The 19,468-nt window shown below is 32.3% G+C and overlaps 1 protein-coding gene across 5 annotated transcripts in view; it reads left to right on the top strand.

Annotated features, from left to right (window-relative positions):
• COL24A1 (collagen type XXIV alpha 1 chain) overlaps positions 1-19,468 on the top strand; it is a 376,867-nt gene that overhangs the window by 103,573 nt on the left and 253,826 nt on the right. For all 5 annotated transcript variants that reach the window (XR_005195651.1, XM_017499851.2, XM_037728289.1 and 2 more), the window contains exons 11-13: positions 2,432-2,485; positions 5,423-5,467; positions 17,870-17,923. Coding sequence is in view for 4 of the 5 variants with exons in the window: in XM_017499851.2 (XP_017355340.1) it covers positions 2,432-2,485; positions 5,423-5,467; positions 17,870-17,923 (153 nt within the window). In the remaining variant the exon portion in view is untranslated. The remainder of the gene's footprint in view (positions 1-2,431; positions 2,486-5,422; positions 5,468-17,869; positions 17,924-19,468) is intronic.

Here is a 19,468-nt window from a genome sequence, read left to right as displayed (position 1 = left end):
ATGTTGTGGCTGGTGTCAGAATCCTTCATTTTTAAGGCTAAATATTATTCCATTATATATATATATACATATATGTGTGTGTGTGTGTGTGTATGTGTGTATATATATATATATATATATATATATATATATATGACACTTAGTTTATCCATTCATCTGTTAAAGAACATTTGGGTTGCTTCCACCTTTTGATATTTGTGAATAATGCTGGAATGGGTGTACAAATGACATTTACTTTTGTAATGCTTGAAATCTTCAGTGTTTGCTATTACAGAAGCATTTACTCTGAAAAATCACCCATTCTGTGTTTCAAAATAAGTAGGTTTTATTTAGAAGTTAGTAAAAATGACCTCCTGTATCTCTACTTCAAATTCTTTTATACTTTGGCTTTTCTCTGTATCCATAAAACTGCTCTTCTCTCACACCACTATTTCACCCTCTGTCTGATCAGTGATCATTCCTATTATTTTCTCCTCAGAGGTTTAGTCTGTCTTTAAGACTTCAGACATATCTGTCCTTCAGACATACTTCTCTCAGAGCTTTTTCTATGAACCCCACATCTCCCAACTCCCTGCCATGATCATTACATTTGAATACCTCATTATAACCACAAATTCAGACATATCTGTCCTTCAGACTTTCTTCTCTCAGAGCTTTTTCTATGAACCCCACATCTCCCAACTCCCTGCCATGATCATTACATTTGAATACCTCATTATAACCACAAATTCAAAATAACTAACAAAACTCATCATCTTTATATCAAACTCAGCTTTTCTGTTTGTTTTCCATATTTCTATCAGTGGTTACCATTTGCCTATCAATCCAACTGTAAACTTTAGAGTCATCTTTCTCTTCATTCTTATAGACAGATAAAGACAGGTTTGAATGACTGTAATCTAAGTGAAAATATGATTATATCAAAACTGTGTCTAATTTTTTTGACTCAGTGTAAATTGCAGATTTTCTGTCATAGCAAAAAAGATTCTTCATTATATGACCCCCTGCCATCCTTTCCAAAGTCACCTCTTGCCCACCAATCACACAGACTATTTGCAATTTTTTATAAATGTTCTGTCATTTCATTCTGATTGATGACTGATGGCGTATTGTTGTCCTTGCCTTTTCTTTTCTTCAGGACTTAGCTCAAATGTTGTTCCTCAGTAAAGTAAAGCACCATTAATCTTATCTCTAGGCAAAGTTGGTCATTCTACTTCCAAAGTTCCGATTGTCTATTTGTCATATCACCTATTACTTAATCATGTCACAATTATCATATAATATTACAGTTATTTATTTGTATGACCGTCTTTTCTAATAAACTATGAAATTCTTGAGGGCACTGCTTTTCATATGCATCTGTATAAACCCAGTGCCTGGCACAAAATGGCTACTAAAATAATGTTTGTTGAACCAGTGATCTGGACCCCATAATTCTTCAAATGCAGACCACTTACAGAGCCTTCTAACAGATTTGCCTGCATTCAGTGTTTCCTGTCATGGCCGTATGCTATATCCTACTAACAGATTAATATTTTAGAAATAAAGCATAACATCAATGCACTACCATACTCCCTAAAATAGTAGCTTCCATTTGCCTAATATATGAAGTCTAAAATTTTTATTCTGAAACTTAAGGCTCGCTTTAGTCCCCAAACTACCATATACTTTATCTGTAAAATTGATGAAATGGGTTATTTTCCCCAGTGAGATATAACTAAATTATGTTAGAATTAAGTACCTTGCATTATTATTTATATGTATTGATTGTTTCTCAGACCATATTGAAATCTTTATTAAGGTAGGATGGGTCTTACACAGAAAGCATTTTACCTATAAAACCATCTTACACACAAAGCATATTATTTATAAAATGTGATCAATTACTATTTACAAATACTCCCCAATTATTACCATTAACAAAATCTTCCTATTATGTCTCTGTTTATCCTAATTGCTCTTGGAGCATTCTTTTTGAAGCTTCTGCTTATCAAGATATTACTTATTCTCTAGACCTATCTCAAGTGACAGTCTCCTTTGAAGTCATCTTTGATTGCCTTTGCTTCCTGCCACATTGAAATGTTATCTCTTCCTCCACTGTACTTATATTCTTTTGTTACCTCCATTCTGTCTTAAATTATATCTAATTATAGTCATATATTTTCTGCCCACTACAAAATTTAGTGAAGGAAATTATTTAGGCTTATTTTTATTCATCACCAGTTCTTAAATTATATTTTGTATATTTTTTAATGGGAAGATTGATCTGTAAATTTTGCATAAAAAAGCAATTAGGTGAGGAGAAGTTATTTGCACTTGTGTCTTATAATTTCATACTACTACAAATAAAATTTTTAGTACTTCTATTTAGAATCACTTATGGGGAGAATATTGAATTGAAATAATATACAGATTATTTTCTTGTTTTAAGGGTTTTATTGGCTCTCCTGGAGAAGCAGGACAGCTGGGACCTGAAGGTGAAAGGGTAAGTCCATTCTCTCCAAATAGTATTTCTAAAGTGATATACTTATGATAATGTACAACGGTGATCATAAAATCAGATGTCAGGGAAGTAATCCTACCGGTGTTAGCAAGCCAAGTTTAAGAAAAATCACCTACCAGAAATGTAATTTGACTTTTGAGAATCTTACTGAATTTTGTTGAAAGAAAGTAGCACAATAGAAATATATTTTAAATTCAAATTTTAAAAATACATGCCAAAATCTTAAAATATCTAATTGTGAAATTTTTATTTTGTAATTCGTTGAGTATACATTCTTGACAAGTCTTGATTTTGAGAGCAATGTATGGTAAAGAATTTAGCCTCAGAAGATATATTTTTGTTTAATTTAAGAATGAGACAGCTGTTCATAAATATGAGTACTTATAAGTAAAGGTGGAGCCTTTGCAAAATGGTTTGTTATACTTAAAAACATTAATGAAGTTATTTGTAAGAGTTATGGCATTGCAGCTTCATCATATCTAAGTTTTCAGTGCTATATGCAATCTATATGCAGTGATTTCTCTTTGCTATCTTAATTTACATTGCCAGTTTTAAGTGAAAACAGTAGAATTGAACAATGTTAGTATATTGTCATAAAATTTGAAATTAGAGAATCATATTCAGAATTCAGCCCTCACCCCTATCATTATAAGAATGCAGTTCAGGCCAACATGTTAATTTCTGGAAAGTGATTTTTGCAAATGAAGGTGAACCAGATCCTTTGCTAAATAAATTATTCAAATATTTAGTTTTTAGTGAGCAAATTAAACTATATTTTATTGTAATTGCTTGTGAATGCCCCTGCAGAGAAAAAATAACCAAGAGTTTAAATGTGCTGTAATAATAATCAAAATGTTTAGCCATCTTTGGTGAGATGAGGTAAAGATTTTCCCCTGGTGAACATAACAAGTTATTTTGTTCAATAGCAAAAAATATCGTCAGCATGATTCTACAACTAAGCCACCTAGCCTTCATGTACTACAGCAGACTAACAGGTGATGTATCTCATTGACCAGGCAAAGAACTGATCTACTCTTCTTGACTCAATGATTCCAGTTTACATTGTTAATTACTCTGCTGCTCATGATACAGGCCTCTTCTGATCCTTTGACATGAACTTATTTCTCATAAATTGTTTAATAAACCAAAATTGTATGTCTTTGTAGAATGTTGTCATCTTGGATTTAATGATCTTAAGCCCAGCATTGACACCGGCCATCAATAGGCACAGTGCTGTAATCACACTCACTAATTTTTACCAGTCTATATGAAAATATCAAGATGTGTCTCAACATATGAATACAAGACTAGTTCTTGATTTTGGGCCCATTATGGGTACCATGTCCTAATATTATTTGGCTATGTCAAAATTCTTATTAAAACTATGAATAATATAGCTAAAAGGATGTTATGTTATAAAGCAGTTAAGTACAAAAAAGCAGAAGAAAACAGATACAATAATGCTAAGCACTCCTGAAAACAAATGGAAATAAAAAGTCATTTCAGGGAGTCAATATTGTACATATACATGCATATTATGTGTATACACATGTATATATATTAAACACGTACACATATATATGTGTATATATGAAAAATGCTTATATAATTCTGTCTGCACTATTTGGCTTCTTAATGAGATTTAGGAAAGCTACGAAAATTTAGAAATTATTCTTTTTTTTAAAAAAAAAGGTTGGTTATATTATGTAAATATGCACAAAGTCTTAATGAATGAGTCCTCTTTCTCACCTATGAACTCTCTGATGATCTGCTACATAAATATTTTTTAAACACTATTGACTTGAAAGTGAATGGATTACTTCATCCAATGATGTCTTCTAACTTGTCTGTATGTACTATTAATCTCAAGCTACATGGTTGTTACAGACTTCTTAGTCTACAAGTCTCAAAGTGATTGTATCATGTAAGATGCTTTAATCTGCAAATAACAGAAAACCACAGTTCAAACTGGCTTAAACATAAGGATATTTTTAATGATAATGATGATGACAATAGCAAATGATTTATTTAATGTTTTATATATATGAACATTAAATGTTTTAAATGTATGTACATTTATATATAACATTTAATAAATGGCTTATATACATGAATTAACTTCTTTATGTAGGTATATATGCATGAAGTTTTAAATAAACTTTTAAATATACATGTGTATATATATATACACATGAATTAACTTCTTTATGTGTAAAACCATTTATTAAATGATAAGTATTGTTATTCTTCTCAGCAAAGATGAAGAAAATGAGGGACACACGGAGAAAGCAACTTTTCTTAGACTATTCATATACAGGTAGTAAGAGCAGAACCAGGATTTGACAAAGGTTGTCTGGCTCCAAAGCCTGGATGCTTAAGTACTGTACCCTACTGCTTCTTACATGACCAGAAACCCATATGTTAGGTGGGCTCTAGATTCATCTCTCTGCTTTACCTTTTCTACTGTTGTCTTTAACCTAAGGCTCGTTTCCCATATTATTGCAAGATTGCCAGTGCACAGGTTAAATGTGTAGTGGCAATCCATACAGATAGAGGAAGACAGAGAGGAGGGTGTTGTCCCTTAGATATGAAAAATAAGACCTTCATGTTCATCTGGTTTTGCCAACTTTGGTAATATGCCTATCTCTGGACAAATAACTATCTCCAGGGAAATGTCAGGATCCCATTTGGAAGTACAGATGGGATGGATTCCTGAATAAAAGGAGAATTATGTTTTGAAGAAGGAAAGAGGCTGCCTCAGTTAAATTAATATATTGAGACTTTTCTGAATATCACATCAGTTTATTTCAGTTTGTTTCTGTCTTTGCATACATTATTAATTTATATTGGGGGAAAAAGATCTATAGTGCCTAATTCATTCATTCAACAAGTATTTTCTTTTTCTTTTCTATATTCTAGGGCATTCCTGGGATCCGTGGAAAGAAAGGTTTTAAGGGGAGACAGGTATCTCAATTTGTGTTTTTTGAGGTTCATTTTAAAGCAGCATAACCTAGTTATGTGTTCTTACCTATTAAAATATGGAGATACTTTTTGCTTTTTGTTACTGTTGTTTATAATCATTCCATTTTAATTTTTGCCCCTTGAATAGTATATCAAATAATACTTGGGAATATAAAGGAAAATTTAGATTAAAAAGTAACTCAGCTTTTAACACTTCTAACCCTTTTACTATACCAGTGGGGCAAACCCTTATCTCTATGGTAAGGACCTGAAATGTCACAGAAAATACGTGAACAACTTGAAACACCAATGGTAGTACTATTCAACCTATTCCACATGACCAGATGTTGTAGAGGCTCAACCTCATGTTCTAGAGGTTTTTAAAATGCCTGCTTCAGCTATTAATTCAGAGATTGGTTTGCTACAGCTTCTTGTATTTTCAGGTTAAAAAAATCAAGGAAAGTTAATTTTACTAGGTAATATAATAATTTCAGAGATGGGAGGTAATTTTGACATCATCCAGTACTCCATTAGTTAGCAAATGAGAAAAATGTGGTCCAGAGACGCATCCTGAGGTTCTCCTTGTTAGTATAGTCTGTGAATATTAAAAAGTGAGATTTTCATGACAGCTTTTTCAAAATTGGTGTACTTGAATAAAATCTTAATGATAATGCTAAAGGACTGCAGCTCTCACCAGAATATTCAAATCATTTTGAAATATTTTATCCTTCAAACTTTGCAATATTCCTTGAAGGTAAAACGGAGTAAGTATTAATGTCACCATAATATAGGTGAGGAAAATAAAGATTAGAGATGTTAAAAGACTTGCTCAGATCAATTAGCTAAAAGTGGTAAAATCAGCAATTGAGCACAGCTCCTCTGAATCTAAGCCCAGAATCCTTTTCCTTACTGCTTAGATATTTCTACTCTGTCTTCTACTGACACTGCTTAGAAGAAGTATGATTTGTTTTTTCATGACATCTAGCCAAAATAAGATACAGTTATTTTAAAGTTTAAAGATTTTAATGTATTAAGAGAAACTTACCAAACTGTTAAGAAATACAAAATAAGTCAGACGTTTTGTTTCCCTGCATTTATATTCAACTTAAAAGCTAATCTTACAATGATTGTAACAGTAGAAATTGCCATCACCATTGCTATTATCACCATTTTTAAGTTCTCAAGCACTGTGATAAGTATTTTGCATGCCATCATCTCATTTAACTATATTCTCTTATACTTGAATACATTGGTATGTTAATTTTTTTTTTTTTTTTTTTTTTTTTTTTTTTACGTTTTAGCCCTCATACACATACCTCAACAGAAAATATCTTTCTATTTATTAGGTTTCCAATTTCTAATCTAAAATTCTAAAGATTGACAATAGGTGGTTTGTTTTCTTTAGTCTTATTTTCTTCATTCTGTATCTTCAAATTTTCATCCTTCTGCTATCAATGTATGCTATTAATAAAAGAACCAAGAAAATTGTTTGCCATAATATGTAAATTACTTCCAATGCTTAAAATGCTACCTTACCCTTTAGAAATTATTTTAACTATACAGAGTCTGAAAGCTGGGTGCCAGTGTCTCACACTTGTAATGCCAGCATTTTGGGAGGTCAAGGCGGGTGGATTACTTGAGGTCAGGAGTTCGAGACCAGCCTGGTCAACATGGCGAAACCCCATCTCTACTAAAAATATAAAAATTAGCTGGGCTTGGTAGTGGGTGCCTGTAATCCCAGCTACTTAGGAGACTGAGGCAGGATAATCACTTGCACTCAGGAGGCAGAGGTTGTGGTGAGCTGAGATCACACCATTGTACTCCAGCCTGGGCTACAGAGTAAGACTCTGTCTCAAAAAAAATAAAATAAAATAAAATAAAAAGGCCGGGCGCGGTGGCTCAAGCCTGTAATCCCAGCACTTTGGGAGGCCGAGGCGGGTGGATCACGAGGTCAAGAGATCGAGACCATCCTGGTCAACATGGTGAAACCCCATCTCTACTAAAAATACAAAAAACATTTGCTGGACATGGTGGCGTGTGCCTGTAATCCCAGCTATTGAGGAGGTTGAGGCAGGAGAATTGCCTGAACCCAGGAGGCGGAGGTTGCGGTGAGCCAAGATCGCGCCATTGCACTCCAGCCTGGGTAACAAGAGTGAAACTCCGTCTCAAAAAAATAAAAATAAAAATAAAATAAAAATAAACAAATAAAATAGAGTCTTAAGACAAATAGCTAATCTGCAAATGTCACCATTTTAGACATTGATGGGCAAATTAAGTATTGTCTCAAAGCCCTATTATCACTTAGATAACCACCTATTATTTCACTTGCTAATATTGCTGATCTCGTGTAGACATTAACTTGATTTTGGTTTTGGCAACGTTTAGGTAATTTCTAGTTTCCTACTCTATAATGAATTATAAAATTATCCAGAGAACTTTATAGATAATTTCTGGTTTTGTAATCCAGAGGGAATTAGAAAATTATCCAACAGGAATCTATTGAATTTTAAAAGGAAGTTTAAGAAAACAGTGGAAAGATAGTGAATGAAATGATTATGGGGCCCTTGTTTGATTGCACTGTTCTTTTTTATTACAAAATTTGCAAAGTTTTATTGCTTTTAAAGTATACACACTTGTAATAGATTTATATCTTTAGAAAAATTACATTCGAAAAACACATATATTCATTTTTTTCTGACTATTATAAAAAGTCTTTCTAGTGCTGTAATATATTATATATGCTATATATACTCTTTATCATTTTTACCACAAAACGATTTGTCTATATTTATAAGGAAAATGTGAATACTTGGATTGAAATGCAGTTACAGCTACATGTCAACTTATGGCAAGGCTGAGCCCAGAGACTGTCCCAGAATATATTATCCTATGTTATAAATGCCCCCCTTATTATTTCTCTTTATTATAAATAAAATCATCTTCAAAAGATATTATGCATCATAGGATTCTTGTATTTCAATTTAGATGGTTAAAATTCCATAAGAATCATGGCCATTTGTTACTGTTTTAATAACAGTAAAAGGAAAAGATCTTTTGATAATCTTTTCACTCACTTTGATGTAGAAAATAGTAGGTATGTAGAATATGAATATGGTCATGTTCTTGTGGTAATTTATTAAATTACATGTACTATTGTGAAATACAGTGGCAGAACTAAAAGATTCCAGGCTAGTATGAAGTACATGGGTGACACCTATACATTTAAAAGAATGTGATAGAAACCTAAAAATGCTGAAATCTGATCGTGCCAGTATCTGAGAAACTTTTGGCTTTGCATAATTCAAAGGCTTTTAATTTTCTGCTGGTTTGAGAGGTATTTAGAAGTTTGGAATAATATTTCATTATAGTACTTCTGTGTAGATACCACATTATTTCATTTACTATCATGTAGAATAGTATTAGAAGATGTACTTTATCACAAGTATCATCTATGCTTAATTATTTAAAGTGATATTTTCAAAATTTTTTATTTTTAATTTTTGTGGGTACATTAGAGGTGTATGTAATTATGAGGTACACGATATGTTTTGATTTTTGGGTTTTAAATTAGCTGGTTTCCTTAAATTTTAGGTGGAGCAATATAGTCAGTCTTATGAGCATGGAATATGATTCAGTTTTAAATAGTTACAACATATAATTTATAGAACAATAGTAGTTATTTTTAGAGCAATCTATAAAGCTTTATTGACATTTTACACTTAGATTTTTTAAGTCTCTGAATTTAAGGCCAGAAATTAGTAACTTACTTCACTTTCTGGTTTATGTATTATATGAAACAGTCTGACAGTACAGTGAAAGCAATAGCCACGAAAAACTTCAAAATCTGAGTTCAGGTCTTTCTACATATTGATGGCGATAAGTTTCTTTGGACTACTGAACTGGATTCTCAGCTGTGTAGTAAAGCTTCATGTTTTGTATGACTAGTTTACAAAAATAGTAATCATATTATATATACATATGGTCACAGAAATGGAGTAAAAGCCTTGTCTAAAATTGTTTAATAAGTTAGTAATGTTACTAATTTTACATTTGGAGGCTGTTGCTATAAATCATGTGCTCATACTGCTAGCCAAATGATCACTTATTTCCCTGAGTAAACACAAAGCATGGAATTAAGTTGTTGTGAATGAGCTTAGTGATATCTGTGTTTTTCTTTTAATGAAATTATGGACTTATAAATAAGTGCTGTCTTCTCTTAGTATGAATATTTTGTGAATGCAATTGAAATTGACAGATTTTAGAATAGCATATTATTTTGGTTAAGAGGCAATTATTTGTATGTTCAAATATGACATTTGTGTTAACATTTATTTCGACTTAAATCTTATTTCCCAGAAAATTCTTTCTTCCCAAAATAAAATGTTTATTCAGTGTTTATAGATTTGATATTTATAAGACACTTTCTTTTTTCAATCAGGACCATTAGTTTGAAGTAGGAGAACTGTTTTTGTTAGGAATTTGATATATTTTAGAACCAAAGATTATTTTTAAATAATTGTATTAACAAATTCACTTGTTCCTCGGTCTTATATTGTTCGTATTTGAAATGCTTTTTTCTTGCTTGTATTTTAAGCCATTTTTGATTTCATAAATGCTTACTAATCACAACAATTATTTTTTAAAACCTCCTGTAATCACAGTTAATATTAGTCAATATATCTGTGTACTCATGCTTTTGAGTACACACTCCCTACATGTCACAACTGAATCAAAACCCTTATTGTTAATTAATATTAGAGGATATCCTGGGGCTCTCTTTGCCTTCAATGAAACTAACCTTTGAAGATAGAGAAGCCCGAGAGGCTATTATTGATTCATCCTTTTGCTCTCTACCTGTGGATATTTGAGTTCAACTCAAGTTCATTCTCAAGAGATTTCAGGAAAAAACAAGGTAGTAGACAATCTTTATTGGTCAGGAGCGTTTAAACACCGTAGAACTACTACTGTTTTGTTTTACCTGCTTTAATGTCTTTATCTGAGAATCTTCATGGAACATATCTGATATGGGCCAGATTCTTTAAAAGCCTATACACTGATTCATAACAGAAAAAAAAGAATCCTATTTAAAAAAACAAAGGGGAGCCAGGGAGAGAGGATTTATGTATTTGTTCACTTCAGATTTCTTATACCTCACTCCAAGTAGCTTCCTTTTTAGTGCAAAGTTTCCAAATGTTATTTTGTAGCGCTCAATCTGGAAATTTTATAGTACAGTACCTTTTTTAAAAAGCATTTACAGAGCTCTCAGCTTGATGTAATCAGTAGTCTCTGTCTTGCACCAAGTTTGCAATGCAAATTTATATGGCTCCACAGACGTAAAAATTTTATGCCAGAACTGACTTACCAGGATTGAAAAGTAAAATGAAGTTGGAGATGACAGTTAGTTTCAACAACACCCGAAAAACTGTTCTCAAAATACTGATGCTTTTCAAGGAATTTTTCAGACCCTTAGAAATCGATTATAAATAATCAAATCACATTAAAGTTTGACAAAAAGCAAAACTGTACTTAGTTTTCTTCCTATGAAGATAAAAATATCATAGCCAAGAATGATGGGCAAAATAACACCCTTAAGGCACCCAGACTTCAGAGATGTTTACTTTGCTAACTATAGACAGGAGTGCCTGCTCCTCTTTTCTCATGTGTTTTTCTGTTAGAGGAGTGTATTTGACATAAACTGTATTTTGGCTTCTAAATCTAGAGTTAGAATTTTAGAATATAAAATCCTGGTGTTGGACATCTGTTATTAGTTTTTATCTTTAGCTCAAGACAGTCTTAAATACATATTGCATAGTAGCATTTCGGATGCATACATTTTGTGGAGAATTTAGAGACAGTGCTTTTTTGTTGTTTTGTTTCAGGAAAAGAATGCAGTTAGTTTGATCATAAAGTACAACCCTGACTAGAACATTTTGAAAAAATTGTTATTTCTTAAGTGATTCTGCCTCCTTCAGGAAAAATGTATTTTCTGGATTCTACTTTACTGGTCATAGTCTGTAGTAACTATATTTGGCTAACTATAATATGACAGGATGTATGGAAGTTTTCAGGACTTTGAATTAACCCCTCCACAGGGTTGGCATAGACACTAACAAGAGGGACACTTAAAGAACTGCGTGTTATGATTTGGAGGAAGTCCAGGCAGAACATGATTGATTTTATAGAGATGTGACACCAGTGGGTGGGAATTTAGGTAGGTAATTATACATAAGGGACAACTCAGAGAGCCTTCTAGGTTATCAAAATCGTAAGTGTGAGTGCATATACGGCAGTTAGGTCTAGGTTGGGCTCAGGGATTATATTCTCTATGTGGGCAAATCACAGGAATAATGTGGGACCCTTATTATTGAGAGATAGAATATGATGTTGTATACCACAACTTGTTTTTGGACACAAGAAAAAGGGCACAACCTGCTAATCAGTCTTTAAGAACAAGGCCAGAACTTGGATCTGGGAACTGAGACCCACATTAGCTTTAAGCCTGCCTTGATGCCAAATCTCCATGAATTGGGCCAGACCTACTCACATTTCTACTGAAGGTTAGAATTAGTCACAATTATGAGGATAGCATTTACCCTGAGTATGGATCAAATTGTCTTCACTGTGAGGAAAAGAAGTATGCGGAGGTTAGATCATCACAGAATACTTATTATTAATGCCTGTTTAGTATATAACCTTCTATGATAATTTTTCTTCATCTCCACTTCAGATTAAATATGTCATTTCTAAACCTTCCTCTAGAAAGAACAAAATATCTTCTCCAGAAGGATTTTTGCATTACTTTTGTTTTTTAAAAATTCTGTAAGTGTAGTCATTGTGACCATTTTATGGTTATCTTGGTCCTCTCATTTTCCTAATTATTTTATATACATTTAAAAAAATTATTTGTGGAGCTAAGAAAATAATGCTTTTACTGGACACACTAAGCAAGAAGTTTTCCACTGTTTGAACATATTTAAATATACTACCAAATGTAATATCTGTGAGTGATCTAAAATATTAATATCACATACTCAGGCCTATCAAGTCTAATAAACTTCTTTTGGCCTTAGTGTTTAATAACTACCATGTTTGATAACTACCATGTTTAATAACTACCATGTTTAGATAACCATTGTTAGACCCAGGCAACAGAGAAACTTGCTCTGGGCTCTGAGTTTTAGAGGGCCCTGCATATCATATATTTAAAATACTTGAGTTTTTACAAAATACTTGAGTACCTCTGTCACTCAGGATGCAGCACTTAGCAATGGCATCGCATGCTCTATAATCTTAGACATTTACTCTTGTTACTGTTTGTTAGCTATCTATTGCTGTGAAACAAATTAAGTTGGTGGTTTAAAACAACTATATATATATATATATATATATATATATATTTTATTTTTATTGTTTCTGTGGGTCAGGAATTTGGTAATGGCATAGTTGGGTGGTTCTAATTCATGAGGTTATAGTTAAGATTTTGGTTAGGGCTACTGTCACCTGAAGGCTTGACTGGGGGTTGGAGGATCTGTTTTTAAGGAGGGTCACTTGTTGGCCAAGTTGGTGCTAGTTGTTGGTGGGAGGCCTCACTTCCTCCCCATGGAGATCTCTCCACAGTGCTGCTTGAGTGTATTCAGAACATAGCTTTTTCCCCCAAAGTGAGTGGTCCATGAGAGCAAGGTGGTAGCTGTAGTACCTTTATGACCTACCTGCAGAAATCACACGTTGTCACTTCTATATTCTTTTGGTCACATAAGCCCACCATAATTCAAGGTGGGTCTGGAGTGTAAAAAAGCATGAATACCAGGAATCAAAGATCACTGAGGTCCATCATTGAGGCTGGGTACCACAGTTTATTGATGTTTAGGCCTCAGAGAAATTCTTCTCCACATCCCTTGCCTGAATCTTCATGTCTGAATGCCATGAAGGTTTGTAAGTGGTATCATTGCTGATGGTGGCAACAGAAACTGCTTACGATTGTAGTAAGAGTTTGAGTAGGCAGTAGAAGCATTTCAATAAGAGGAAAGAGAGATTAATTACCCAATTTTTCTCTCAGCATGAATGCAATAGAATCTTGTATGATAAAAATATTGTTTGCTGGTAATTCAAAGCTTTTATTATCTTTTCTTTCTGTTATGATTTATTGTTCCTGAGGTAATAGAATTAGTGCGATATTTGCAACAGATGCCATTTTGCATTATTAAGCAGTTAATATTATTATTAAATTTGTCTTTACATAGGTATAGACACAAAATTCATGAAGCAAGATAAGATTTTTTACACTGGCAACAGATGGACATGAAATGCTAGAATGATAAAGTTTAAAATATAGATATTTAATAAGACTAAGTCAAATTTTTAAAAAAATACAAAAATGTTAATACTTTTTAATTTATTATAATTTGCAATAGAAAGTAGATGGCAGTAGGAAATCTTCAGAGATGATCTTAAGTTCTTAAAAACTGGAAACAACCGTAGACTTACATTGAGCATTACCTACAGTAAAATTTGTAAATAAGACTTTCTATATTCTCTAAAGAAGATTTAGTTACCAATTTAATTAGTTTTCTGTTTCTATTGATACATAACAAACACCACAAATTTAGCAGCTTAAAACAACATTCCTTTATTATCTTGCAGTTTTCGTGGGTCAGTAATCTAGGTGTTACTTAACTGAGTCTTCTGTTCTGGTCTTAAGTTTACAATTGAAGTGTCAGACAGGCTGCATTATCATCTGGAAGCTTTACTGGGGAAAAGTTTATTTGTAGACTCATTCAGGTTGTAGGAAGAATTCATTACCTTAAGGTTGTAGAATGGAAGGCTCTGGCTTTTTGCTGGCTCTTGGCTATGGGCCACCCTCAAGTCCTATAGACTGTCCACAGTTTGTAGAGGTCACCTACAGTTTCTTGCCACGTGGACTTCGCCAACACAGCTGCTCACTTCATCAAACTTATGAGAGAAGTCTCTAACTCTAGGCTGCTAAGACAGTCTTATACAGTGTCACATAATCATGGCAGTGATATCCCATAACCTTTGCTATGTACTATTTGTTAGATGAAGCAAGTCATAGCTGCTAGCTACACTCAAAGGGAGGATGTCATAGAAAAGTGTGAACACCAGGAAATGAGAATCACTGGAAATTAACTTTGAAGTGTCCACCACACTGATCATTGGAAAAAAGCAATAAAATTATTCACAACTTGAATAGATGAGTTGAAATCCCTGAAACATCATACTCTTTATCACAGAAAATATTTTAACTGATCAAAATAATCAAAATATGGAAAAGAGAACTACATACAACACAGAAGCAACAATGCAACTCTCTGGCATGCTCATTAGAAGATGAAGGCCACATTCATGAAACTGGCAAACTAAACTGAACAAGAAAAGCAAAATCTCTTGAGCTTTCCTATCTCTGTTGCATGATAATCCTGGAAAATGGCCATTATGTCCTTTGGCAATGTGAGAGTATTTTTAGGAAAACACAATTTGATTTAAATTAACGATGATAATTTTCTAGCAGGCAAATATAACAAAATATTTCATTCTTCAACATTCTTTCAACTGGAGAAGGAAATTATAGAGCCTGTCTTTTGTATTCTAAGATTAAAGGGAAAAATGTATTTTGTCACTACTGTTCCATATTTCACAACCACCCTTGAAGACCATTTTTTGGCAATGAAGCTGTGTGGCTACAAACATTTAGGCTCATGATTAAAACAATATATAGAACCTCATCTGTCTTAAAAAATATTAATGCACCTGTTAGCATTAAAAAACAACTGAATAAATAAGCAATGAAATATTCAACAATATAAAACATTGGTATGATATTCTTTAAAATAAAATATTATGTATCTAATAAAGAGCCAAATAATGCCTGTGTGGCATTAACTGTACAATATTTCACAAAACAAGAAGCATCTAGGTTTTATGGAAATTATTTCAAAAATTGATGATACATGATCAACATATAAGAAAGATTAAAATAATAAATTATCTCTATCTAGAATAGAGAATTAAAATGAAATGTTTAATAAGTAATAAAATGAGAAGAGAAATAATACACAAGGGCCGGATACAGTGGCTTATGCCTGTAATCCCAGCATTATGGGAGACTGAGGCAGAAGGATCACTTGAAGCTGGAAGTTTGAGAACAGCCTGGAAAACAAAGTGAGACCCCATCTCTACAATGATAATGATAATAATAATGAAAAATACATTAAATATTTAAAGTAGATATTACTCATTCTGCTAAATTATTTCAGGGGTAAAGTCAAGGTGAACAAGTAATACACATGTTTGTGAACTACCAGAAGAATAAGAAGTTGAAATTAATTTCAATGTTTTTATGCTGGTTATAAAAAGTACCTATTTTGTGATAAGTGAAGAACTGATCACAGTTCTTTCCCCTCTTCTCTCTCCCATCTTTCCTCTCCTAATTGGGGATAAATTACTAATTTTGAGGGAAAGTGAGCCAGGGAGGAGTTTCTTCCACTGGATGCAAGGGACTGGGAAGCACTGGGGAGAACAGCACATTCTTTAAGCAATCCTTAACGAATTCCCAAAGATGTTTTCAGCAGTCCCGCTCTTGTTCAGTCTGATTCTTTGTTTTTTAAGAACAGCTTTATTGAGATATAATTCATATGCCATAAAATTTACCTTTAAAATGCATAATTTGGCAGTTTTTAGTATATTCAGAATTGTGCAGCCATCACAGTATCTGATTTTACAACACTTTCCTCACCCCCAAAACAAATTCTGTACTCATTAGGAATCAGTTTCCATTACTCTCCCACATCACCAGCCACAGGCAACTACTAATCTACTTTATGTCCCTGTGAATTTGCATATTCTAGGACACTACACAATAGTGGAATCATACAGTGTGTCCCCTATACTTTATTATTTCACTGAGGTTTCTGGAAAACCTACTTATGATCTCTCTTTAAAAAATCATCTCTTATGTTTCAGACTTACTGTAGTATATATCCTCTACTTTTTCCATTACCTGTGCGTCATAAATACTTTCAAATATCCATGTTAGCTCATACTGAATAGGATAATGTATTGCAGATTTCCAAGCTTGTTGACAGCAGAATTTGACTTCCAAAGACAAGGAAAGTAAAAATGCTTGCTTGAACTTCAGCTGACTTTGAAGGGAGTATGGCTACAATATGTTTGACTACACAGATGGTTTTTACATTATCCTTTGATTACAAAATAAGAGAAACTTTACTTCTAGTAGGAGTTAACTATATTTTAGAAACATTGTATATTTTTTCATTGTTAAACTATATTTTAAGTTTAACCTACTCATATTTGTTCTGGGAACCAGTAATTTTTGGCAGTCTATTAAACATAATATTTAATACTGACTTGCCTAAATAGATTATAAGAATTTAATGATAAACTTTTATTTTTGTTTTTCTTAGGAATTTTTGTAAATGAATATTATGAAAATGTTTATAATAGTAAGTCTTATAAACATTTTTATAAAATAGCCTCAAGTGAGCTTAAAGTTGAGGAATGGTAAATCTTTAGAGAAAAATTATAGTAATACAAGGTAAAAAATGGCTGATCACTGAGTTATTTTACAATAAAATTTATAAAGAGAAGGTTTGTTATTTTACCATCCTTCATAGTTTTACCATGTAGAATTCTCAGTAGGCATTAGGGAAGCTTTTAATTTTCACCTCATTTTAAGTTTGTAGTATTTATGTGTACTTAGAGGACTTTTTGTTTTACATGTATGTCTTGGAATGATGATTTAAAGTATTCAGTATAGCACAGTAGAAAACGCATGCACTCTAGAATCTGTCTGCCTCCATTCACATCTGAGTTCCACCCATCTTCAGTGGTCTAACCTTGAGCAAGTGACTTACACTCTCTGTGCTATACTTCCTCAAAGACAATGTGAGAATATTAGTACCTACTGAATAGATCTGTTATGAAGTTTAAATGAAGTATATATATATGTGTATAAAGCCTTTAGCACATGGTAAGTGCTTAATATTACTTGCTAGTTTATTCTCTGGGGTGAGTATAGGAACAATTTGTAATAGCAGAGATAACTGAAGATTGGTTGGCCAGAAATCTTCATCATGTTTCCTTTCATTTGGTGATTCTTTATGTATGATGAACAAACTTCTCCAATTTAGCTTTCTGTATATGTTATGTGGCATATAAAATAATTTTTATAAAATATAGAAATACTGTGTTTACTTCATTTGAAACATTGTATTTAAAATCAATTAAGTGTGTTATGCAAAAGAATGTCTGTTGTATTACAGGTTAGGAAGTAGGAAATAAACATTTTCTATTACTAAATTATTTATTAGAAAACACAGCAAGAATGAATTCTTTATATATATTGGCATTCTTACTCTTTCCCTGTGACAGGGCTTTCCAGGTGACTTTGGAGACAGAGGCCCTGCTGGTCTTGATGGCAGTCCTGTGAGTACATTATGTTGGTCCAACCTTGCAGTCTTAACATCATTCATACTTCATGGCACTGTACTTACAGTCCCTATTATTGTATTAGTGAATAAACACTATTGGAAAAACAACCTCCACACCACTATGCACATTCCAGTTTGTGATTTTTCACCAGGAGAAATAAGCCAAAAATATTTCAAATTTTATCATGACAGTCAATCATTAAAATTAATTAATTTGACAATGTTAGCTGTAACTGCTTAAGTAAAAATGTTGAAAATATATGATCACAATGCTGGCTCTTATACATGAAAGTATTAACAAGCCTTATGTAAAAATTGTATACTCAGTGATTGCTCTTTGGATTCAAATCTGTCATTGATCCACCTTCTTAGTGTTTTATAGAAAATTTTTCTACTTTGGGATTATTCAGCTCTCAATGTTCAGATTGAGAAAGAGTTATTCTAAAATTGTTTAATTACAGTATATCATCAAAGAATGAGGATGGATTGCTATTTTTTGGCACTAGGTAGAAATAGCTTTATTTTTTGCCCTTAAAAATCATCCAATAGCTGTTCTCCAATCTATGACATTCACATGTTCTTTTCATAAGATTTTAAAGTGAATTAGAACCAAGCACAAAATCTCTGTAGCCTAAATTGGGAATAGTTCCAATAATTACACATAAGTAAATCACTAGCATAAAGAGTTTAAAATAGGTTGCTTTTTTTTTTTTTTTTTTTTACTTCTCTTTCCAAATTAAAACTATATTAGCTGATTCAGTGAATTTAGCCAAGATTTCATTTGTTATAAAGCATAGCAGGTAAGCATAGAACTAATTTTCAAATAAGTTGTTAAAAACTTGAATGATGTTTTAAGTGGAATGTTTTACCATTTTTTCTTGCACAAGTCTAAGAAGCTTCCCATTTCAAGCATAATAAAGTAAACATTATTTAGTCATTTATTTTAATGCCATTTGTGTACTCGTATACCTAGTGTGAAGCCATTTTACGTAATTTTTTGTCAGTTACATATTCATAAAGTCTGTTAAGACTCCTAGAATATTTAAAGTTTTTTTTTTGAAATCTCTTAATTTAAAATGTAATATAATAATGCTTCTTCAGGAGCATTTTGAGTTTTTAAAATCTTTAAAATGGAAGAGTCAATTGGATATATTTACTGATTTATAATTCTCTATAGTATATTTGCTGCCTTTGTTTTGAAACAGAATTTGAAATGCAAAAACGAAGGCCATTCATGTACCTTGTGCCTTATAAATAATGTGACAGTGACATAAAGTGAACCAGGAATTATCTTGAGGACTGTAAAGTGTAATGACAATGAGTTCAAAAGACCAATCACAAATCAGCTGGAAAAATTAATAATGATCATTAAAATATGATACTTACATACATACTTTAACAGTGTTGAAAATCTCAAACATTTTTATAGTGCTTTTACATATGACAATTTTTATTGTGATTTTTACAATGAGAACAAATATTGGTATTAGTTTTAATGAGAAAAGTGAAGATTAGAGAATTTAAATAATGTACTACAAAA

The sequence above is a fragment of the Cebus imitator genome, unplaced genomic scaffold, assembly GCF_001604975.1.
Source record: "Cebus imitator isolate Cc_AM_T3 unplaced genomic scaffold, Cebus_imitator-1.0 Scaffold261, whole genome shotgun sequence".
Classification (NCBI taxonomy): Eukaryota; Metazoa; Chordata; class Mammalia; order Primates; family Cebidae; genus Cebus; species Cebus imitator.
Note: the sequence above shows the minus strand (reverse complement) of the source record. Positions and strands in the feature narration are given on the sequence as shown.